At 35.9% G+C, this 25,942-nt stretch overlaps 3 protein-coding genes across 8 annotated transcripts in view; 1 reads left to right on the top strand and 2 right to left on the bottom strand.

Moving 5' to 3' along the window:
• The window catches only part of pptc7a (protein phosphatase targeting COQ7 a), a 33,649-nt gene extending 13,462 nt beyond the window's left edge, over positions 1 to 20,187 (bottom strand). The window contains exons 1-3 of one of the 2 annotated variants that reach the window (XR_012383701.1): positions 19,662 to 20,187; positions 7,077 to 7,256; positions 2,400 to 2,598 (exon numbers count right to left, since the gene is read on the bottom strand). Coding sequence is in view for 1 of the 2 variants with exons in the window: in NM_001007378.1 (NP_001007379.1) it covers positions 2,400 to 2,598; positions 7,077 to 7,256; positions 19,662 to 19,863 (581 nt within the window). In the remaining variant the exon portion in view is untranslated. 2 annotated transcript variants of the gene reach the window in all.
• Positions 1 to 25,942, top strand: part of rad9b (RAD9 checkpoint clamp component B) — a 105,502-nt gene that overhangs the window by 43,394 nt on the left and 36,166 nt on the right. For 2 of the 5 annotated variants that reach the window (XM_073909661.1, XM_073909667.1), the window contains one exon: positions 20,626 to 22,943. The exons of the other annotated variants lie outside the window; for them this stretch is intronic. In XM_073909661.1, the coding sequence (XP_073765762.1) occupies positions 20,626 to 20,755 (130 nt within the window). In that variant the 3' untranslated portion in view covers positions 20,756 to 22,943. Of the gene's footprint in view, positions 1 to 20,625; positions 22,944 to 25,942 lie in introns of those variants that run through there. 5 annotated transcript variants of the gene reach the window in all.
• myl2b (myosin, light chain 2b, regulatory, cardiac, slow) overlaps positions 1 to 25,942 on the bottom strand; it is a 271,503-nt gene that overhangs the window by 216,269 nt on the left and 29,292 nt on the right. The window lies entirely within an intron of this gene.

The raw sequence follows: 25,942 nt of genomic DNA, 5'->3' as shown, positions 1-25,942 counted from the left end.
ACATCACTTAAACAATTTATGTGAACTGGCTGATTCATTTAGAAATGAAGCAAGTGAATGTTTATTTATGAATGGAGCTGAATCAATGACCAAAATGATCTGTTAAAAAAAATCAAGCAAAAAATCAGTCAAACATGAACCAGATCAATCCCGGACGAGCCCCCAAATATGCCTACGGCAAACATGCTTACGGCCTACGATTTTGTATTTATTTTATTTATTTTGTATATATAAACACACCCACATACTTGTTTATACATTTGAGAAAATGTTTATTAATATTTAGAAATAACTATATTAGTTTAATATAATTTATTCATTTTATAATATATGTACATTACCGGTCAAAAGTTTGGGGTCAGTAGGATTTTTAAATGTTTTAAAATAAGCTTCTCCTGCTCACCAAGGTTGCATTTAATACATCAAAAATACAGTACAAATTGTAAAATTGTGAAATGTTATTGCTCTATAGAATAACTGTTCTAAAGTAGTTTATAACTTAATTTATTCCAGTGATTTTAAAGATGAAATTTCAATTTCATTCAGTCACATGATCACACAGAAATCACTCTAATATTAATTATTATTATTATTATTATTATGACAGTGCTTTCCACACATGAACTTTACTTGGGCGGGCCACCCAGGTATATTAATGGGCGCCCAAGTATATTTAGTGACACACTTTTTTTTTCTACTATTAATAAAATCTTTTTACACTTTTTTTTAAATTTTATTCGCCCAATATAATCAAACATCCACGAGCAATTAAAAAAATCTCTTATTTACCTGTACTGCTCGTTTCACATGCTCTGCAGACTCACAGAGACCCGCAACTTTTTGCATCCAGCCGGCGTTTCTAAATCTACTAAAATTGCTTTCGTTTTCTAAGCTGTCGTTAATCTTATGCGCACAGCCACGAGAGCGAGAGAGACATTAAATAATTATTTCTTTAATCTAAACGACTCAGAAAAACTTTACTAAATATTCTGAGGCGACGAAATGACATCTAAATTGGCGGCAGAATATTTGTATATTCTACACTATACTTAACAGAGCAAGGGAATTTTCACAGTATGTCTGACAATATTTTTTCTTCTACAGAAAGTCTTATTTGTTTCATTTCGGCTAGAATAAAAGGAGTTTTTATTTTTTATGAACCATTTTAAGGTCAAAATTATTAGCCCCTTTAAGCAAATTTTTTCGATAGTCTACAGAACAAACTATCATTATACAATAACTTGCCTAATTACTCTAACCTGCCTAGTTAACCTAATTAACCTAGTTAAGCCTTTAAATGTCACTTTAAGCTGTATAGAAGTGTCTTGAAAAATATCTAGTCAAATATTATTTACTGTCATCATGGGAAAGATAAAACAAATCAGTTATTAGAGATGAGTTATTAAAACTATTAAGTTTAGAAATGTGTTGAAAAAAATCTTTTTATTAATTATTTCAAAATAGAGCTTTTTAAGACAAGGAATTGTATTCATAATGCACCCACCTCATGACTGTAAAGTGTTTTGGGTGTCTGGCAATACATGATAAATGCACTATATAAATGCACATTACTTACTTGCAGAGTATAAATCACAGAAAAACTAAATATTGCAACGTCATATTTTTACAATATCAGTTACACGGTGAGATGCTGCTGTGTTCCAGTGCCTCATTTCTCTCCAGGAAGAACTGATAATCCAGACAAGTTAATAACCAGGCTCTCAGACTGAGGACCTAATCATGCTCTCATATTGACAGCCAGTGGATTATGTCTCGCTCACGTCTAGGTCGAGGACGCAATGCTGTTGCATAATCAGAAAGCGAGAGGAAAAGTCAGACATCTCACCTGTAGGCAAGGGATGATAACCGGTTTTTAACGTTTTCCATGGTTTACAAAAGTCAATGTTTGAAAACTGCTAATTTTTTTATTATACCATTTCAGGGTACATGTGTTATTTTTATGTGTTTTTTATGACTAATTTACTTAGTTTTTTTAGGGCAACAGTATCTCCAGCAGCAAATCACCATCTACATCAAAAGCTGCTGGTCAGCAACACTTGAAAAACAAATCACTTATACACCAACATTAGTGCAGTGGTTTACTTTATTTCCACAGAATAAAAAGATCTCCAAAGATGCCTTTAAAAGATCTAAAGAAAAGTGTTTTTGAAGACAGCAGAAGTCAATGATTTAGTTTAATTATTTAGCCTATGTTTACGGCTCCAAAATATTATAAATGTTTCTTAAAATAAAATATGCTGTGTTTAATAGACAATGAAGTTGTTGTTTTTACCCAAACATTTAAAAAGAACTTATTTGAGAGCAGTAATCACAATACCGTGAAGCCGTGATATATTTATGAAAGATTATCACACTGTTAGAACCTTATGCCTACTCACCTGTCACTGAGCACAGAGCCCTCTGCTTCAGGAGGAGCGATGGACAGCTGGAAAGGCGTGTTGAAGTAATGCTGCTGTTCATCAGATCTGTGCACCACCTCTCCGCCTCGAACCACCAGAAATCCTGAGTCTCCCAGGTTGGCTGTGTGGAGCCGGTGACTCTGTCTGTCTAGTACCACGATACATGCTGTACTGCTTCCTAAAGAGAGATAGACAGAGTTGTAAGAAAGCCATCAAATTCTTAGTTGGTAGGGGTGTCAAAATTAATAGTTTTTTCGGTGCACCGCGATGCAGACACGGGACAATTCGGTATCGGTTCAGTAATAATCATAACCGGTTATTGTGTACTGTATTACCCCTTATGCGCTCTGTCGCGAAGGAGGTGAGCGCGGGTATTTATAACACTCCTGGCGCCAACTGTGCACAATTTCACTGCGTGTGTGTGATTTCTGTACAGTCTTTCACTGACAGTTACAGCAGAAGCCCCTATTTCTCTGCAATTGAGGGAATGAAAGTACTCCATTTCTCTCTCTCTCTCTCTCTCTTACTGTGGCCCATTCAACCTGGTGTGACTTTTCCTCCCCTCTCTTTTCCTCTCGGCTGTATGCATAGGCGCGGGAATAAATTTCCGAATAAATCGAGGGAGCGGTCGGTAACTCTGGTGTGATTTTAACAGGAGTGGGCAGTCTCACAATATCGCTCCCGAGCAAGCAAGCGCGTTTGGCGTGTGTGTGTTTGTTTGGTGCTGTCTATGTTTGTGTATGTGTCTGAAAAAGAGACAGTTTGGTGCTTTGTGTCCGTGTGTGTGTATGTTTATACAGACAGCTTGTTATAGCCACCCCCCAAAATACAACACTGTGTATGGAAAGCATCGTCAATGCTCCGTGATACACTGAGATATCGAATTGAACATGATCGATGACATGATAATCGTAACTGAACTGGACCGTGAGACCAGTGGAGGTTCAAACCTCTATTAGTTGACATCAACATCTGTTTTTTTTTTTAATAATTATTTTTTAGGGGTTTTCACCTTTATTTGGATAGGAGAGTGGAGATTTTACAGACAGGAAATGTCGGGAGCAGAGATAGGGGAAGGATCGGTAAAGGACCTTGAGCCGGGTCGCCGTGAGCATCTTGGTGCTATGTGTTGACGCACTAACCACTAGACTACTGGCGCCGACAGTTGACATTAACATCTGTTTATTTTGCCGGCTTTAAATCTATATATGAGCAATTCCAGCGTTATGGATGTGACATTTGCAGAAAAAACGAAAAACATAAATTCAGAGTGAAAGTAAAGAATTCAGATGCAAAAGCCGCTAAACGCCACTTCGCCAAAAATAAAATAATGACATTAAGTGAATGCATTAGGCACATAGTACATCACCAACAAATAGATTTCCAAATCCCAGCCTCAGCGCATTCAGAAACAGTTTGTTGGCAAAAGCCTCTAAACGCCACCAGCATTTGACAGCAAAAGCCGCTATATGCCGAGAACCAATCAGAAGGCATGAATTGAATCATATGTTTTCAATGTACAGTGTGCTGATGAGTCGGCTTTAATGAGGAAAAATAGAGTGATGAACTGGATGAGCCTGTCTGACTGTCAGTAAATGGCAAATGAAAACGTCCCTTACCTCAAAACTCATTATATGTGTATTACATGAAAAAGAAAACACACTGTACAGTCGGAAGTGTTGCATGCTACTTTGAATGAGTCTGATTTACTAAACATTAAACAGCAACTGCGTCTCACGAAAGACGGAGTTAAGATGCTGTTCTTTTATCCCACGTGGATTCTCTAAGGACAAACAAGTGACCAAGACCTTAAGTATGGGTGAGTATGAATGAATGACAGCTTCTAAAATTGTCTGAGAGACATCGCCCTTTTTGCCCAGTAGGCCTACCTTGTGTTTTATTAGCTAATGTGAGATATTTTTTTAAAAGTTAAATATAATGTATAAAACTATACATTATTTGTATTCAGGGCTTTACATTAACTTTTTGGATCACCATCCACTGTGGCTAGGAGATTTCCAACATTACTAGCCACTTGCCATTTTCACTGGCCACAATTTTATTGTTTGGAAAATATATTTTATATAAATAAATGTGACTTTGACATGCTAAAATTACATGATTTAGATGTTGTGTTGTCCACATGCCTCCTCATTCATTTCATTAGTTTGTGTGTGTTGTGTATGAGCTTGCCCACTGTGCATGAGCAAATGGGTTGTGTCGCATTGCATTTGGTTTTTATTTCACATGACTTTTTAGGGCTCAAAATAAAGGTTTTACCAAATTCATCTCTAACCACACTAAAAAGAAATAATTATTTCTTAGCCACATATTTAAATGTCAAAAAAAGCAAATATATAGCTGTATACATACCTTTTTTCAACAAAACTTTTCTTTTTATTAAAAATTAACATTTAAAAAGATCTATTTTTTCCAAAATATGCACAATAATCTGTCCTGGCTAGAGGTCCCAGATCAGCAGTTACTACACACAAATGGGGAGTTAATCTCCTATTAAAGCAATGTTATTGTAAAGGATGATAATTAAACTATATTAACAAAAATAGCTGTAAGCAAAATAAAGCAAACATACCATGTGTTATAATGAAAGGATGATCACGTGCCTAAGAATAATTCAAACAAAAGCAGTGACTGCTGCTGTTGCTTACAAATATATATATTTTTCAATCTTGAGCTCTTAAAAGCAGCAGGACTGTGGGTACACGAGCATCGTTTTTGTCTAGTCTTTTTCAAAGAGAACCGATCGCAAGTGAACGGAAAAAAAGCATCACCTGTGCGCGCGAGTAATCATCCTCTCATATGGTATTCATCTGCTTTGTCTTGCGCGAACACAGTTATTGTTTTCAGTTGTGCTGCTTCTCGATTCTAAGATCACATTTGCACGCATATTGGGCCATGCTTGTTGTCGAACCCTGCTTTAAGAAAACTACAATGTAAAAATTAATTCCAACCTACCAAAGTGGCTAGTGGGAGCGGCTGTCTAAGCTGAAATCTACCCGCATTTGGCGGGTGTTAATGTAAAGCCCTGTTTGTATTTGTATTTATATTACCTATAGATCTGGTAAGCTTTTTTATTAATAGACAATGCACAGATATTGATGTTGCACAATGTTTTTACACAACATTATTTGAATCTACCAAGCTTAGTTTACAATGTTTCCAATAAAAAAGGATGTAAGGATGTGGCTTTTTTGGTTTCTTTTCTTGTGCGTAAACTAGCAACTAGCACCCCATCTGGAAGATTTTCTAGCATAGGGGCGATGTAGTCATTCCACTTCACTATTTGTAATGTTTCAATATGTATATAAATAATGATGGTTTTAGTTCCTTCACTTCAAAGCAGATTTGATTATCATAACTGGATTTGTTTACAGAGTTTGAGGTTTACTGCAACATTATTATTCACACCTTACATGTTGATCTCCCTTAAAGTTTGCTTTGATTGTTCAGAGTTTACAATTTACCATTGCACACACTTTGTAACATCTTATTTAACAAGTTTAAGAGTCTCTTTAACACTTTTATTTATTTTATTATCATTTTAAGACACAAGAGACGAGATATTTTTGTTTTTTTCCTTGTTTCACTATTAAAACTATTAGCCTTAGTAATGCTGGTAAATTAAAATAAAGTGGTTAAACAAAAAATCTTCAATAATTATCGATACAGAATGATATGAAACATGTTATCATGGTAGTTTTTTTTTTTTAATCTCTCAGCCCTAAGTTGGAAATGGTTCTAGACTGCAACTATGACCTGTAATTAGTGCTTTTTTGGTTGCATTTGGTTGTCAGAGTCTCATGCAAACTATGTCGATAAACTACAACATATAAATGTCAAATTGCTAAAATGTACCATATTAGTAGCCTCCCAGTTAGTCTTTAGACAGTGAAAAGACGTCAAAAGTTCCAAAAAAAAGGCCAAACCGCACAAAAACCTGTAATTGATCTTTGAATCTGTGCAGATTTAATACCAAAATCCAATCTTGTGACCCAGTACACTCTGTTCGTGACTCATCCAGCCCACAGCGTGTTTTTGAGGAAAAACGCACTCTACAATGACTCATTTCAGTCTATTATATTTTAGTTACGGCTTTGATCTCATCCTGAGAAACATGAGCCAAGCCGTTCCCAAAAAACCTTGTCCCTCCCAAGTCAGGAAAAATAAAACATCACTTGTAACCGTCCCAGAACATAACATCCATTCCGGAGTTTTATGGTGTAACCACGTGTCTCGCATGTCAGTGCACGCTAAGTAAAATAAGACTATGTTTGTGTGGTACTCTGCTTAAATCACACTGTATGGATAGTTGACCTAGATTTAAGATAGATGTCAAACTGTGATATTATTTGATGCACAAGTTGAAGTGAACTTCAGTGTGTAGCAGAAGATATGACGCATGCTCCTCTGTTTACGTAAGCGCATGAATGGAAGTGAACAGAACACAAAATTGCACAACCGCACCTTAATTGAAGCCAGAGCATAATGCTGTAATAGACCAACAGCCTCTAAAAAACAGACATCCACTGTTTGCGCGTAAAAAAGTAAGACGGAAAATAAATGATTTCCATGCAACTCTTTCATTTGAAGTAAGATTTCCACTGAATTCAGTTCATTAAAAGTGAACGTACTTACCTAATAGTGGTACTTTGTTCTGCAGTAGCTCATAGTAGCTGGTTGTGAGGATTCCCACTGGGTTGCTTGGCACAAATCTCCCCTCTTTAACCAATCGCTCGCACGTCCTCATAAGTGTCCCAGAGAACTGAGATGGGTCAACCCCATAGTCCCGCCAGCCACCTACTCCATCAGCCACACCTGTAAGGGACAGCAATATAATAACTGCTTTATTCATATTGAGTTATTTCAGCTATTTTACATTAAATAATTAATTTGATCTATATAATTTTGACCTTAAAATGTTTTTTGAAGTATAAAAAACTGCTTATATTCTAGCCAAAATAAAACAAATAAGACTTTTAAATATTATCAGACATACTGTGAAAACTTCCTTGCTCTGTTAAGAATCCTTGGGGAAATATTTAGAAACACAAAGAAATTCAAAGGGGGGGGGCTAATACTTCTGACATCAACTGTGTGTATATGTATGTATGTATGTATGTATGTATGTATGTATGTATATATATATATATATATATATATATATATATATATATATATACACACACTGAAAAGAAGTGTTGCATTCAGAGTTGTTGCAAACAATTTATTTGTGTTGAATTTAAACAAACAAATTAAGTTTAATAATGTTCAACCTAATTTGTTTGTTTAAATTCAACACAAATTAATTCTTTACAACCACTTAACGTAAAAAATTGAGTAAATCAAAGGAATCATCAATGAATAATTTTTTTCAGTGTAGGGCCTGACATTAACCTTTTTGATCACCAGACACAGTGGCTAGTAGTTTTCCAACATTACTAGCCACTCTGCATTTTCACTAGCCACCATTTTGTTGTTGGGAAATTATTTTATATGCATGAATTTGACTTTGACATGCTAAAATTACTTGATTTATATTTTGTGATTTGTCCACATGCCTCCTCATTCATTTCACATTTTGTGTGTCGTGTATGAGCAAATGGGTCATGGTTTCATAGTGTTATACTGCAATTATTATTTCTTTCACGTGACTTTTCAGAATTCAAAATTAAGGATTTACCAAATTTATCTCTGACCAACCAAACAATTATTATTTCTTAGCCACAAATTTTAAATGTGTCAAAACAAGCTAAATATAGCTGTAAACTTTTTATTTAACAAAACATTTCTTAAAAAAATAAAAACAATTGACTTTTAAAAATAATTATAGTCATGTATCAAAAATATGGACAGTAATCTGTCCACGCTAAAGGTCTCTCAGATCACCTGTTAACTACACATAAATGGAGAGTTAATCTCATTTTAAAGCAATGTTGTTGTAAAAAATGATAATTAAACCATAAACAAAAATAACCGTAAGCAATAGAGAACAGGTGAAAAACATACTGTGTGATAATGGAAGAATGATCATGGTTAAGGCCAATTAATATGCTGTTCAAAGCGAAAGCAATCGGTGCTGCTTACAAAAAGTCACATTTGGAGCTCTTGAAAGCAGCAAGACTGTGGGTGCATAGCATAACTTTTTTTGTCTGACTATTTGAAAGAGAACCGATCGCAGTTGCATTCCAGGCACGGTTCCTTCAAGCAAGGAAACAGGAGCGTGCACTCGCTTAAAACAGTCGCATGCATCACATCAGGTGTTTGAGTGAGTGATCATCCCTTCGGTATTCATCTGCTTTCTTGAGCGCTTTAATGGTCAAATAGGTGTCAAAACGTGGTGTTTAAGGATTATTCTTAACCTTAACTTATTATTATTAACCCTCAATTGTGTAATAAACAAACGAGTTGAGGATCAAAAGAAACATAAAAGCGAAACCATTAAACTTTAAAGTGACAGCGTAATATTTTTGCTGCCGCCCGTTTCGATCATTATTAATCAAACAACAAAACGAGAAAATCCCTCGCTGCTCTTGACTAAAGGACTTTTGTAGCTAAAGTGTTTTTCTTACAGTGAAGATGCTTAAAGCACAGTTTGTTTCATATTTTTCTATAGTGTTTATTTCTCTTTTCCCTTTGCAGGGAGGAAAATAACTGTATACAGCTGAAGTCAGAATTATTAGCCCTCCTGAATATTAGCAACCTTTTTCCCTCAATTTCTGTTTAATGGAAAGTAGATTTAACACATTTCTAAACATAATAGTTTTAATAACTCATTTCTAATAACTGATTTATTTTGTCTTTGCCATTATGACAGCACAATATTTGACTAGATATTTTCAAAATACAAGCATATAAATTCAAAGTATTTCATTTTCAAAGTAAGTCATTGTATAACAGTAGCTTCTTCTGCAGACAATAAAAAAATTATATTGCCTAAAAGGGCAAATAAATAATAATATTATAAATAATATTGACCTTAAAATAGGTTTCAAAATATTTAAACCTGCTTTTATTCTAGCCGAAATAAAACAAATAAGCCTTTCTCCAGAAGAAAAAATATTATGGGAAATACTGTTAAAATTCCTTGCTCTGCTAAACATAATTTGGGAAATATTCATTTTTAAAAACATTCTCAGGAGCGCTAATAATTTTGACTTCAACAGTAATCGTGTTTCAGCAAAACTTGACTTCATCAGAGTAAATTTGTTTTCCTTTAAACATAAGATTATATTCCTTACCCCACTGTCAGATTATTTTGCTAGTTCTAAGAAAAACCTCACTTAATTTTGACATAATATTTCTTAAAACAATACAATATGTTTTGCTTGTCTAGAAAATGCTTCTTGATTTAAGGATTTGAACTAGAATTAGAAATAAAATCCAAGCAATATAAGCATTTTTGCAGTGTATGTATTTTGGTGATGATACAGCTAATTTGGAAGCTAACCTAAAGCCTGATTTATACTTCTGCGTCAGGTGACCGGCGTAACCCACGGCGCAGGCAACGCGCGTGGCTGTGCATTTATACTTCTGCGCGCTGTCTCTGTCGGTCTGCATTAACACTTCCGAAACGCTAGTGGGCAGTGAGGTGTAAATGTTCCTCTGTGTCGAGTTTCTTCGCTACTTTTTTGCATTTCCTGAACACTTCCGGGATGTACAAGTGGCTCAAACTCGCTCATTTTGAGGCAGGAACCGGCGGACGTGCAACAACTTTAACTATGAGGTAAACACAAAACACAACTTTCCATCCGGAGCTCCTTCATGGTACTCCACACTTGTAAACAATCACTCGCGCGGCGTCGCGCCATTCGCGCGCCTCTCGGTCCCGCCCAAACTCGTCAGCGCTACCAAGCCGACCAATCACAGAGCTTACGCTACGCGTTGTTGCGACGTGTAGTTACATTTTTTGAGAGGTGCACGTCAGCGACGGCGATGGCCACGGCGAAGGGCTATGCGTCAGCGCCGTAGCATACGCCGGTGTTTGACGCAGAAGTATAAATCAGCCCTAAGAAGGAACTAACATAGTACCAGGCACTAAGTACAGAACATAGTGGAAAAGCACCCAAAATTAAGAGGTACTAAACCGATCCAAGCCGTACCATGCAGTAGAAATTGCCATTATAGGAGCATTCAAACAACTTGAATAATTTATCAGCATTCACACTTGTTGATCCAATAAAGCAATGTGCTAATTGTGAAATGCACATCAGGTCATGCATTTTGAGAAATCAAACAAACAAAATCAAACACTCAAAATTCTAAAAATGTCATGTGCATTTCTAAATTATTCCAACAGACAGGGAATTTTCCCTTCAAAGGCCTTCCAGCTTCCATTCTGATAGACAATGAACAGGAACCTTATTTTGTGACCATACAAGGCAAGTCCCCTCGCATCGACCTGCCTGTTTCTCATCATCTTGCCTCTAAAACACCACTGGGATTTCCAGAGCTGGATTGGCTGGCTTGAGGTTGAAGCCTCAATTCTTGCTTTATACTGTCTTTTTAAATGTGGCAGGCCTTCACAAAACCTGCCCACGAGTCTGAGCTGCAGAAGAGGATTTATGTCTCAGGTTAATTTGACTTTGACGTATGGCTGTCCAAGTAGGCTGTAGTAGACGCCAACTGGTCTTAACGCTATCGAGTGAGTACAAATAAATACTAATTGTAAACTGAAACTAAAAGGAAAGCCAACCAAAAATGGTTATCATTTACTCTACCTCCATTTGTTAAAGCTTGATTTTTTGATGATCATAGAGCTGGGCAATTTCAAAATCAAAATCTCGATTAATTAGATTTTGATTTGAACTCAATTATGATTAATAAATGATTGTTTTTTTTTTTCGTCCTCATAGTTCACTGACAAGTTTTGTACAGTAAATATGCTCACATATTACAAGTGAGTGATTTATTTGATTGAAGGGTGCATTACTTGATTTTGAAATAATTGAAGGAAATAAGCTCCAATGAGCTTGCGGCTCTTCACACTTGTCACCCTTACCAAACTGACCAATCACAGAGCTTTCGATATTCTCCTTGCAACGAGTAGTTAAATTTTTTTGAGAGATGCGTGGGTATGCGACCGCACAAAGGCTGCGCCGGACCATACAAGTACGGTCGACATTTATTCATTTTCTTGTCGGCTTAGTCCCTTTATTAATCCGGGGTCGCCACAGCAGAATGAACCGCCAACTCATCCAGCAAGTTTTTACACAGCGGATGCCCTTCCAGCCGCAACCCACACACACATTCACACACACATTCACACACACACTACGGACAATTTAGCCAACCTAATTCACCTGTACCGCATGTCTTTGGACTGTGGGGGAAACCGGAGCACCCGGAGGAAACCCACGCGAAGGCAGGGAGAACATGCAAACTCCACACAGAAACGCCAACTGAGCCGAGGCTCAAACCAGCGACCTTCTTGCTGTGAGGCGACAGCACTACCTACTGCGCCACTGCTTCACCCCTTGTACGCTCGAAACAGAAGTATAAATAAGCCTTAGCAAAGTGGGTCACGTAACTCCACACATGCTAGAGAAAGTAATAAAAAAAACGACCTGGAATAATTAGATCGATTATAGGTCCTGAATTTTGATTACTTTACAATTAAGCCCTATCATTTGGAAAATGCTGGAAACTAATAATTACTGACCCCTATAGCATCACCTTTTCCTACCATGGCTGTTTCCAACATTCCTCAAAATATATGATTTTGTGCTTAGAAAAATAAAATAAAAATAAACAAGAAACAGAAAATTGTTATAACTTAGACATGCATTGTCAGATCTGCCTCAATGTACATTTGATAAGAATCCTGACCTGAACATGTTTACATGCTATTATCCAGTTACAGTCATAGCGCCACCTGCTGGCAACAGGAAATTACGTTTTACATTAAAACAAACTCCTCCTGGAGATTTTGTCAGATCGAATTCAAAGGCCTTTGTGATGTTAAATTGTGAAGATCTACAGTTTTCGCCAAAGGGCGTTGCAGACTGGTAAAGTTCAGTGCATTGCCATGGAGTAGGAAGTACTTATAACTCAGCCACACAATGCCCGATCTGCCAAAAAAACCTCATGTTCAATGAGATTCCTCTCCTGAAGACATCTACATGCCACTGTTCTCTGTCATCCTAAGGCCATGCGAGGTCCCTTTCATCGCTGCTTCCAGCTTTAATGTAAAATTGTCTTTGTTTGGTTGTGTTATTGCTCTCTGTTGTTATGGTTTAGTGTAAATGTATGCTTTTGACATTTGTTTCTGCTGTTTTATTTTAATGTAAATTTGTTTCTTTTTTTTGAGATGTTTTTTGTATTGGTTTTGATGATGATTTGATGTAAAGCTGTTGTTTTAATTGTTGGACCTCAGAAAGAATAGTCTCTTAAGTTTGTAGTGGCTAACGGGGATCTAAAAAACCCAAATATCACTACTTAATACTCTTTAGAGTAAAGTAAAAATGTAATTTCATTTTAAGGTATTCCCAAAAGAAGTATGCACTACAAGATGTGCTTTCTTTGAGGATCTACATTGTTCAACATTATCAGGACTTGAGACAAAGACAGACTGAAATCACAGTCTGTGGACTTCATTGTTCAACTTTTGTTTGCACCCACATCTTTCAGAAAGACTTCCTTGTACAGTAAGTCAATGAAAGGTTTTCTGTTACATGGAATTGTATGCACACGACAACTAAGGCCCCGTTTACACTGTCAGGCCTTGATGCACGATTCCGATTTGTTAACCATATATCTGATTATTTTGCCTGTCTGTTTATACATTCTTTTAATTGTGACCCATATCATGTGTTTACATTTGCCATACAATTTACGATGTCGCGCATGCATAAAGGCGGGTTCTAGCATCTGCGCCACACTAGCCACGGCGGATGAAATTGTCTTGTTTTTAGCTCTGCGAAATATGTGAAGTGTAGTATAAGCAGTGAATGGTTCAGTCCAGATTTACCCCCACACAGTTTATGTAATGGTATGGCCCTGATGTTTGTGTGTGGTTGAAGATGTAGCATTTGCCTGGGTGCGCGCTGGTGTTGGAGAGAATAAAGTTGCTCTATGTGTAGTCCGCAGTGCGTGTATTAATAGCGACAAAAAGCAAAAGTTACAACACGAAGTTTGCCCAACTTTAAAATGGTTTTGAGGAGGAGGAGGTGGGAAAGGGCCGTCATCGCAGCTTGCACTTATGGTTTACGTGCTTTATGATGTCCTCCACATTTCAGAGGAATTTGTGGGTACAAGAGATCTCAGGTCTGGTGGGAGCAAATTGTGGCGACTGACTTCTTTCCTCCTCTGTTTCCTCTGTTGTTTACCGCGTTGGCATCACCACACAAGCTCTTCCTTCTACGTCATTAAAACGCGGAGAAGCACTACATTTTTGCAAGTTTAATGATGTACAGAACAGAATGCCTCAATAAATCCGATCTGCCTGTTTACATTACAGTCGCATCGCACATATCCAATAAATTTATCTCTGATTTATTTCCACATATGAAGGAGGCCTGAATATCTGAAATCATGTGTTTTTTTCATGTTTACAAGCTCATAGAACAGATCCGATCTGTGTCACATATGAGCAAAAAATCGGAATTAGGTCACAATTAACTAGCAGTGTAAACGGGGCCTAAAAACCCACCTCTTCCTTGATCATCTTACTTCATTATGCAATTCTGAGTGTGCCTCGCACAATTGAGTGGGTTTGACAAACCACCTGTTAAAAACACACTTTCATCTCTCTTTAACCAAAACTTTAGCCAAAACTTGCACCAGTTTTTCTGATTTACACCACTTAACACTTTCTTACAATCACTCCCTATCTCAAACTAAATATTTACAAAGTGTGCTTTACACAGGTCAGTGGGCTTGACAAAATCACCTGTAGACATTTACATTTAGTCATTTAGCAGATGCTTTTATCCAAAGCGATTTACAAATGAGGACAAGGAAGCAATTTATACAACTGTGAATAAGTGCTGTAGGCAAGTTTCAGGTCTGTAAAGTCTAAGAAGGAAAGTATTAGTAATTTTTATTTATTTTTTTTTTATATTTTTTTTTTTTTTTGAGTACAGTTAGTGGTATATCCAGAGAGGCAATTGCAGATTCTTCTCTCTACAAAAATACCCCCCTCCTTACTTTAGCCCTTAATTCTCCAAACGCTGACAGCTCCTTTGTAGCACTTCTTGTGTGTATTGCCCCTTCTTGTTGAATTGCTGAATGCCTCAAAAAACAAAAGCGTCTACTAAATGACTAAATGAAACTGTAGGTGTCATACTCAGGTTATAAGATATGCCATTTGACTGGTCTGTAATGTGATGACATGATGCGACAAACTAACACTGCATATTCCAGCAGCACTATGAACTGAAGTACTTTTAAGTACAAACCACATAGAGGCCGTACTCACACTAGGTACAGTTGCCTCGAACCGGGCCAAAGCACGCTTGTCCCCCCTCCCGTCTCCCCCGACGGCCCGCACTCACACCATATCGGGCCTCGGCACGCTTACGTCATCGCTGCTGCTCAGTTCAGTGAGAAGCGCTCTCTATGGCAAGGCTTTTTAGCATTTAAATCTTTGTTCTGACTCCATAAATATATTAGAGATATCTCTAATTATATTTTGACTAGTCATAATTATAACTCCAATACTCAGAATGACAATTAGAGATACCTGCAATTACAATTTTACTAGTACGAAATCAGATAAATTTTGACTAGTAACAATTGTAATTAGAGATATCTCTGAGTTTTTACTAGTCATAATACATTTAGACATATCTTTAATTCATCATATTTAGAGATATTTACAAATATATTTGAAGATATCTCATATTAATTTACTAATAGTCGAATTACAGTTGTAGATATCTTGAATTGGATTTTTGACTAGTCAAAATTCATTTGGAGATATCTCTAATTACAATTGTGACTAGTCAAAACTTATTTAGAGATATCTGCAAATATTTTTCAATGGAAGTCAATGGAGGAATATGACTAGTCAGTCATAATATGTTTGCAGATATCTCCAATCTGACTAGTCGAATTATAATTATGACAAGTCAAAATATAATTAGAGATATCTCTAAATATATTTATGGATAGTCTGAACAAGATTTAAATGCTAAAACGGCTTGCCATATGCTCTCACTCAGCAGCACAGTGGAGATTTCTCTAGTTATATCCTTTCAGTCGTTTGTTATGCAGTGACATGCAGTCAAATATTTCGCCAAACAGTCCTTAGGGATGCGGGGACACGCAGTCAGATATTTCACCGGACAGATCCGCCACTTTTGGCGCGCATAAACAATCATAAAGCTCTCGTGCTGCAGGAATGAGGAGGTCTGCTGAAGGCGCGCGGCTGCTGTGCAGTGAGGGTTTTGCGTCTTTAATAAACTACGGCAGTTTGCGATCACTGAACAGTAAGAATGATTAATAAATCCATATGCAACAGCCCCTTAAAAGTCACGTCTCGCTTTCAGTTTCGGGCTTTGGCGCGTTTTGCACTCACACACAAGCGTACCGCGCCAAAGCCCAAGTGATCCGCGCCCAGGCCCACCTCTTCCAACCGGGCCAGGGCCGGCCAAGTGAACCATGCTTGAGCCCGATTCAGCGCACTCACACTTCTCAAACGATCCGGGAAACGGGCCTGGGCACGGTGCGGATGGCATAGTGTGAGTAGGCCCAGAGTTAGCACTGCAGTCAACATAAATTAGCATATCCTTAAAAGTACACTCTGTGCTTGAAACACTTCACATCACAACAATGCAGTAGTTTTCAACTACTCTTTTTTTTAACAGTTTACACCCTGCAATAGTCACATGTAGCACTAAACATTAGAAACAGACTCCCTCTCACTGTAGACTCCGTTATTGTTTCTTGACCATTCATAATTATGGCTTTAGTAAGTGTACAAACAACAGGACAGACAACAGATATTACCACAAGCTTCCTATATATTCAAATAAATATTATAAAGAGACCAATTAAGGTGTTAAAAAAGAAAGATTAAAATTGCTAACGGAGAAAGCTGAAACATTTTGAAATATAAGGACAGTGTCACTGACAGTAAAGTTGGTTTTATATTCGCACGTTTGTTCAGTGATAACTTGTGACATGCTTCCCTACTGTATATAGTTTCTCCTGGTACTTTAAATATTCGGTCTGAAACCACCAGTAGTGAAAAGAGTACTGAAAAATCATACGTAAGTAAAAGTATCATTACTTGCCTAAAATGTGGTGCAAATAGAATAAAAGTATATGTTACTCAAAAGTTGAATATTACTCAAGGTATGAGTAAAAGGTAGACCCTCCAAAAGTACTCGAGTAGTGAGTATTACGCTGTAAAAAGCTGATGCATTTACATTTTGAGGATGTGTGTAAACGTAACATTCTGTAGTGCATTTAGTTATTGTCCAGTAGGCACACAACATCATATGACGTTAATATTAGGTTAGATTTAGGTTGTGATGTCAGGTGACCAAAATTGAATGTCTAGCCAGCGTGTAAGGACAATGTTAATTTGATGTCCAACAATGGCGTTAAATGACCTTGATATTTGGTTAAGTAGGAAAGTGACCAAAACCTCAAGCCAACATCTTAAACCAAAGCTACATTGACATCAAATATTGACATTTTTTTTCGTCAGGTATGACAACCAAAATCCAACGTCTGATAGACATCATAGTGGTATTATCCACACAATATCAAGCTGTAAAATCATCAGACGTTGATATTTGATTGATTTTAGGTTTGACGTGGGACATTGACTTCGGTGTGATGTTGGGTTCGGATGTCAACCCGATTTTCATTTCCAAACAAAATGCAATGACTCCACAATGTTGGGGACATCATGTTGACGTCCTGTGCCTGTTGGGTGTTTAAGGCAATTTTGGTCATCATACATCCGTCATCTCATCAGTGACATGCGTTTAAACAGTCTCTGGGTCAATAAGGGTAAAGATTTTGGACAACATCTTGGACACTTTTAATGCTTCCAAACAGTTTGCTGCAATTATGAATCGCCCATGTCTTGAGGTAGTTCATTATAAGGCAATTTACCTTCCATATGAGATTTGATTGGACAGAAATCACAGGACTAATTTTTCTAATCGCCATAGACAAGAAAAAATAAAGTAGTGACTGCAGGTTAAAGGAAAGAAGTGGAGTAAAAGTCCTGATACAGCACTAAAAACGTACTCAAGGGTAAGTAAAAGTACACATTTTTAAATCTACTTAGTAAATAACAATTCCTGAGAAAAACTACTCAATTACAGTAATTTAAGTATTTGTAATTAGTTACTTTACACCACTGTAAACCACATGCAAGTATCACTTCAAAACAACATTAGCATTATTTATTTAACTTAACATTGTTGTACTTTGATAGTCATCGGCCGCTACTATGATTTCACTACTTAAAATTAGCAACGAATAATTTTCTGAATTTATGTTATTACGGAGAGAGTCAGAATGTGTGAATATAAAACCAATTTTACCTCAATGACCGTGTCACTGAACAAATGTGCTAATATAGAACCAACTGCACCTCAACAATTACATGGCAATTAATCATAAAACGTTTATTGTTATTAGCCTATTATGTAGCAAGTCTTAACAAATATTTTTGTAATGAAATTGTATATCAGTTCATGTTATTATAGTATTATTATGGATGAAATGTTTTAATAATCGCCGTAGTAAAATTGATTTTATATTCGCACATTCGTTCAGTGACAACTTGTGACATGATGGTACTTTTAAATATTCAATCTGAAATCACATGCAAGTATGACTTCAAAACAACATTAGCACTATTTATTTGACTGAACAATGTACTTGGATAACCATCTGAAATTATGTTCAGGAGATAATGCAAATATAAAACTAATTTTACATGTTAACATGGCAGTTAATAATGAAACGTTTGTTATTAGCCTATTATGTAGCATGTCTTAAGAAATGTTTTTATTATAAAGTTTTATATAAATTCACGTTATTATAGAATTATGAACGGAATGTTTTAACAACTAATATATAATCTTGATCTAACGTGTAACTTTATTTATTAAAAAAAAATTATTATAGTTTTGAAACATTACATAAAGTAATAATACAAATTCAGATATATGCTATATCCAAGAACATTACAATAATTACAACAACAACCATAAATGATAATGAAGCAAAAACATAACTGGAGAAAAAAAGTATTACAAATTACTTCTATACATATAAACAAAAATAATAACTTGGGATACAATCAACGACTACAGCGGGGGATCAGTAACAGAGAAAAAACCTTCAAGAAATCTAACATTAAATCACTATTTTTGTTTTTAATTTGCATTAGAGACTTTTTCAAATTTTCCATTATTAATAAAAAAATATTGCATTTTGCTATACATTTCGCAAATTTCTGTTTATGCATAAAATATTTACCTTGTAAAATGAAGAAGATAACAACATACTCAAATGTTCTTTTTGTGTGTGAAAAAATGCAAATGACATCTTTTAAAGAGAGCCTGTTATTAACATTTCTTTGCCCAAATAACATGCCACTAACATCATTCCGAAATTTAAGAGATACATCAGTTATAGAAAAGATAAGTCTTCCTCATGTATATTACAAAATGTGCAAGTATTATCAATATTCATGAATTTAGATAAAGTTGCTTTGCAAGGATACATTTTGTGAAGTATTTTAAAGTGCACTTCTTAAAATTAAAATTTAAAGGGCATTGACCAGGTAGCTTTCCATTTATAATATTAATATTTTTTTTTCATTCCAATAATATTTCCCTCTACTAGGGGATATTTTATGTTTAGATTGAAACAGTTGTCTAATTTTTTATTATTATATGATAGAGAAAGTATTTCAACACCGTCAATTTTTAATTCTGGGAGTAGCCTATCTTTTTACGCATCCATAATAAAGGTGATTATTAATTAGTTGTATTTAACCAGCTGGAATAGCCTTAACCACTAGGTGAAATTTTTTAAAAGTAATTGGAAAGTTATGTATCCTCATAAAATCTTCATACGTGTAACGTTATATAGATGGTTGTAAAGGCTTTTGTCGGCGCACTGATGTGCGACAGTCGTGACGTCAGAAGCGAGTCAACCACGAACATACCTGACTAAACCAGTTCTCCCTAGCAAATGATCTTCGCGTGTAAAAACAAATCGCCCTTAATCGTTGTAGCAATTACATACCCAACACATCAGCAGACCGGTGCCGGGCTATAAAGCATGCGTCGTCTCCGTAGCACATCCCTTTCTTCAAGATCCCTTTGCGAAAATCCTTCCCGAAACCGAAGCTGGCCGACACCAGGCTGTAATCGCGGCTGTCGGTTTGCGAGAGTCCGCCGATGACCGCCCGGGCCACCAGTCGACCGTACGAGAGAACGGACAACATCACCCCTGGACCCTGCAGCAGGGGTAGTGTGGGTTAAATAAACCACCACACCACCAACAACAAATCCACGGCTCTAGATGACGTCTGGAGGTGTCACAACAACAGCATCCACGGTGTCAAACGACGTTACAATAAGCGTAAAGTTTCCAAATCCTGGCCTTCCTAACGCAGCAGTCACATTCAGCTGTCCATAGCGCAAATATGTGTAACGCGCTTATTCAGAATATCCAAGTCGATCCGGGTTTTGTTGTTAAACTCTTTCTCCTCGCGATGAGCTCCATTGCTGCGCGCTCTCGCTCGCTCGCGTGCTCGTCCGTGAACTGCGCTGTGGGTTGCGGCGGCGCGACTGAAGTCTTGTGACTGGTCTGACGTCACACGCCCTTACGCAACAGCTGGAGTAAAAAAAAAAACAGTACAGTGAAGCAGAGAAGTTGAAATGGATAGGCTTTGGTGTTCACGAATAAAACATCAAACACGGCGTACAAATTGAACCTGGTATAATTTTTAAACAAAACTGTCCGTTTCGATAGAGTAATAATAACATAATAGCATAATAATAACAATATACATCCACCCACATGAAAAAATACTGCTTCCTATAATACTGCTACCTATAATAATAGTAATAATAATATATTTATATAATTATACACATGTACCCTGATAAAAATACTATAGTAATTTTGTAGTAAATACTACACTCACTGGCCACTTTATTAGGCACACTTGACTAATACTGGGTTGGACCACTTTTGCTTTCAGAACTGCCTTAATCCTTCGTGGGAGAGATTCAGCAAGGTACTGGAAATATTCCTCAGAGATTTTGGTCCATATTGACATGATAGCATCACGCAGTCGCTGCAGATTTATCAGCTGCACATCCGTGATGTGAATCCCCCATTCCAACACATCCCAAAGCTGCTCTATTGGATTGAGATCTGGTGACCGTGAACTCATTGTCATTTTCAAGAAACCAGTCTGAGATGATTCGCGCTTTATGACATGTCATGTTATTCATGCTGGAAGTAGCCATCAGAAGAGGAGTACACTGTGGTCATAAAGGCATGGACATGGTCAGCAACAATACTCAGGTGGGCTGTGGCGTTGACACAATGCTCGATTGGTAGTAATGAGCCCAAAGTGTGCCAAGAAAATAACCCCACACCATTACACCACCTCCACCACCAACCTAAATCGTTGATACAAGGCAGGATGGATCCATGCTTTCATGCCAAATTCTGACCCTACCATCCGAATGTCGCAGCAGAATTCAAGACTCATCAGGCCAGGCGCTTTTCCAATCTTCTGTTGTCCAATTTTGGTGAGTCTGTGCCAATTGTAGCCTCAGTTTCCTGTTCTTAGCTGACAGCAATGTCACTCTGTGTGGTCGTCTGCTGCTGTAGCCCATCCGCCTTAAGGTTGGACATGTTGTGTGTTCAGAGATGCTCTTCTGCAGACATCAGTCGTATCGAGTGGCTATTTGAGTTACTGTTTCCTTTCTATCAGCTGGAACCAGACTGGCCATTCTCCTCAGACCTCTGGCATCAACAAGGAATTTGCGCCCACAGAACTGCCGCTCACTGGATATTTTCTCTTTTTCTGACCATTCTCTGTAAACCCTAGATATGGTTGTGCATGAAAATCCCAGTAGATCAGCAGTTTCTGCAATACTCAGACCAGCCCGTCTGGCACCAACAACCATGCCACGTTCACAGTCACCTAAATCATCTTTCTGATGCTGATGCTCGGTTTGAACTGCAGCAGATCATCATGACCATGTATACATGCCTAAATGCATTGAGTTGCTCCCATCTGATTGGCTGATTTGCACTAATGAGCAGTCGGACAGGTGCAATACTGTAGTTTTCTATTACTATATTATCCTACAATGCACTACAGATGATTGTAGAAACTAATTAATCTGTTGCATTGCTATGATAATGCAACAACTATAGTAATATAATCAAATACTCAATACTGTAACTATATAGTATATTAACACATATTACTGTAGTAAACACTTAAGTATACTAAAATATTTATTACAGTGTATTAGTAAATACTATAGTGTTATTGAATTATGCTTTAGTACAGTACTTGAAATCAATCTGTTGTAGTATTTCTATTGTGGCTGTGGTAATGCGACAATTATAATATAAACAAATACTCAAAATGTAGTTTTGAACAACTATATTATATCATAATGCACCACAGATTACTATTAATATAGTAAAAACTAGAGTAGGCGATACTACAGTATTTTTTTCTTTCAGTGTATCAGTTCCCTATAGTTCATACTACAGTATGATACAGTAATGCACTTTACTATAGTAGCCTATGGTTCAGAAACACTGTATTATTTACTATAAATTACTAATGTATCATTTTAATGTTGGATGTGCACAAGTGTCAAACTTATTTACTAAGTGAAAGCATAAACATTAAATGTGTTTTTAGCTTTATCATATGAATCAGTTGGATGTTGGATAATAATAATGTCAATTTTTTTTATTTTTAATGGTTGTTTGCATTGCGTTGTATTGCTTTGTATTATTATTGTAATGCTTTGTGATTCAGAATTGTGGTTATGAACTGCTTTAAAGGGTTAATGTGTTTATCAGTAGCTGTATTCTGAGTTTGCTTAATTTAGTCACTGACAGACTTATGAACTTCTGGTTTTGGGCTGTATTCAGTTTCAGAACTTGTTATAGAATCATAAACGTTTCAGATGCATGAACTGGGACCAGTATATTGAGCTAAAATTTGTTATACAGTTGAAGTCAGAATTATTAGCCCCCCTGAAGTACTAGCACCCCTGTTTATTTTTTCCCCAATTTCTGTTTAATGGAGGTAAGATTGTTTCAGCACATTTCTAAGTATAATAGTTTTAAAAACCTATTTCTAATAACTGATTTATTTTATCTTTGCCATGATGACAGTAAATAATATTTACTCAATATTTTTCAAGACACTTCTATACAGCTTAAAGTGACATTTAAAGGCTTAACTAGGTTAATAAGGTGGACTAGGCAGGTTAGGGTAATTAGGCAAGTTATTGTATACTGATGGTTTGTTCTGTAGACTATCGGAAAAAAAAATAGCTTTAGGGGCTAATAATTTTGTCCCAAAAATGTTTTAAAAAAAATAATTAAAACTGCTTTTATTCTAGCCGAAATAACAGAAATAAGACTTTTTCCAGAAGAAAAAAAACATTATCAGACATACTGTGAAAATTTCCTGGCTCTGTCAAACATCATTTGGGAAATATTTAAACAAGAAAAAAAAAAAAAAAAATCAAAATGGGGCTAATAATTCTGACTTCAACTGTATATGATGTCTCAGCCTCAGGTTTACACTATTTAGTCACATTTAATTTTAGAAAAGGGAAATTAAGCTACACTCAAGTGATAATACGTTATTAGAAGTGTAGTGGAGTTTGTAATACTTAAGCTAGTCTATTTCAAATGAACCTGTAGCAGGTCTGAATTACAGTATGATAGCGTGTTATGAAAGCGAGATGCTGTCTTTAATTTTGTTACTATTTAGCGACATCTAGAGGTCGAACAGGCGAACTACAACTTCAGATATCATGAAAATAATTAGCACGTGGCCTATTTTATTCCATATCCATTTTGCTACGACAAAATATTGCATAATTAATCTTGTATAGCTACGACTTTAGTCTAGAAATGTTACAGCTTTAAACTCGTATTTCTACGACTGTATTCTACTCACATTTCGAGTTTATTCTACAAATATTACGACTGTAATATCGTGACATATTTTTATACGTGGCACTTTTCGCCGTGCAGTTTTATCACTGAATAAAAAAAATTAAGGGTTATTGCGACTTCTTTTATTAATACAAAATTGCTGTTCAGTCTTTTTTCCTTCAGAATTGTAAGATGTCAGTTTCAATTCTTGGCGTCTTAATTTTAATTTTATATATCTGTTAAATAGTTTGTGATGGTAATCAATGCCATTCATTTAGAACGTAAAATTATATAATATTATTAAGTATTAGAAAACTGTACAAAAATATAAATAATGAAATAAAAATAATTTAGAATTTAGTTTTAAGCTAGAAGGAATAAGCATAAAAGATCTTTGCAGGTTTTGCTAAATTTCTAATATTTGCCATTGGTTTGTAGAGATCACAATTTCAAGATAAGATGTTCAAGATGTTAATTAGAAAGAAATCTGTAAGATACTGTAAGACACTTCAATACAGCTTAAAGGGAAATTTAAAGGCTTAACTAGGTTAATTAGGTTAACTAGACAGGTTAGGGTAATTAAGCAAGTTATTGTATAACGATGGTTTGTTCTGTAGACTATTGATAAAAAATTGCTCAAAAAGGCTACTAATTTTGACCTTAATATGGTTTTTTAAAAATAAAAACTGCTTTTATTCTAGCTGAAATAAAACAAATAAGACTTTCTCCAGAAGAAAAAATATTATCAGACATACTGTAAAAATTTCATTGCTCTGTTAAACATCATTTGGGAAGTATTTAAAAAAGATAAACCAATTCAAAGGGGGCTAAAAATTCTGACTTCAACTGTATAAATACAGTTGAAGTCAGAACTATTAGCCCCCCTGTTTATTTTTTCCCCAATTTCTGTTTTACAAAGAGAATATTTTTCTCAACAAATTTCTAAACATAATAGTTTTAATAACTCATTTATAGTTGATTAATTTTATCTTTGCCATGATCACAGTAAATAATATTTGACTAGATATTTTTCAAGACACTTCTATACAGCTTAAAATGACATTTAAAGGCTTAACTAGGTTAAGGTTAACTAGGCAGGTTAGGGTAATTACTCAAATTATTGTAAAACGATGGTTTGTTCTATAGACAATCAAATATATATATTTTATATATATATAAAAAATTAAAAACTGCTTTTATTCTGGCCAAAATTAAACAAATAAGACTATCTTTAGAAGAAAAAAATATTCATTTGCTCTAATAAAATTTCCTTGCTCTAATAAACATTATTTGGAAAATACAGAAAAAAAAAAATTGAAAGGGTGGCTAAAATGTTTTATTGATGTACCAATTCATTGCTAAAACTATTTTATATGCAGAATATGCAGATATTGAAGTTGTTAAGCATTTAGCAGATGGAAAATCTCAGACGTGGACATGTGGAGTGATAAGGTAGATATTATAAACAAGTTGCAATCTATGCAATGAAAACCTCAAAATCAAAGACAAAATGTTACAATGTTAATGTTTGGGATTTTGAAAATAAACTTCAAGATTACACCAGCGGTCATGTATGATTCTCTTTTGTATTATATGTTTTATATTACAACTGTTCTGACCTGATGACCATTAAAATGGACAAAAAATACACACACCTAAAGGCTGTTGTTTTATTATTATAGGTCGGTCTCAAGAACTGTGAAAACATACTTTTACATTTTTCAGAAAATTGGAACATAATTCAGGTCTGCATGGGTAAAAAGGCTTCCAAATATAAAGTTCCATGAACACATTTAAGCCTCTAATATGGAGCATTTTCTGTAGTTTTTCTGTGTGAAAGTGGCCTTGCTGCTGACATGGGGTCAATTAAATATAATTAAATTTCAATTTCAATCAGTGACTAACCATATTAAATATAATTTCTCTCTTTCAGCCTTATGAAGGTATTTACATCATCAATGTGCTCGCAAGCGCTGGTATTTTCACTCAGATCCAAAAGTAAATGGAGTTGAACATGTTGTTCCCTTTGGCTTTGAAATGTCAAGTGGGTGTCAATGCCAGTTGTTTCTTCTACATTTTGCATTTATTCAGCGAAGGAAAAATAAAAACAACATGTGAAAGCTCTGTAGAAATCAAGGTTATTGTAAGTACCGATAATAATTAGTCTAACTTGTTGACCTATTACCTTGCGAATCTTTGAAAGGACTGTGAACTCATGGGGTTTGGAGAAGTGTATGACTCTGGTTGTTGGAATTTGTGTATGTTTAGGCTAAACATGATTAATTTCAGCAGAATTGTTTGTGTTAAAATGCTTCATGGCTGTGTTTGAGGGTCAGGGTTGTGAGATATTGAATTGTAGGCTTTTG

The sequence above is a fragment of the Danio rerio genome, chromosome 8 (genome assembly GCF_049306965.1).
Source record: "Danio rerio strain Tuebingen ecotype United States chromosome 8, GRCz12tu, whole genome shotgun sequence".
Lineage (NCBI taxonomy): Eukaryota > Metazoa > Chordata > Actinopteri > Cypriniformes > Danionidae > Danio > Danio rerio.
The sequence above is the reverse complement of the archived record's forward strand: the minus strand, read 5'-3'. Positions and strand labels throughout refer to the sequence as shown.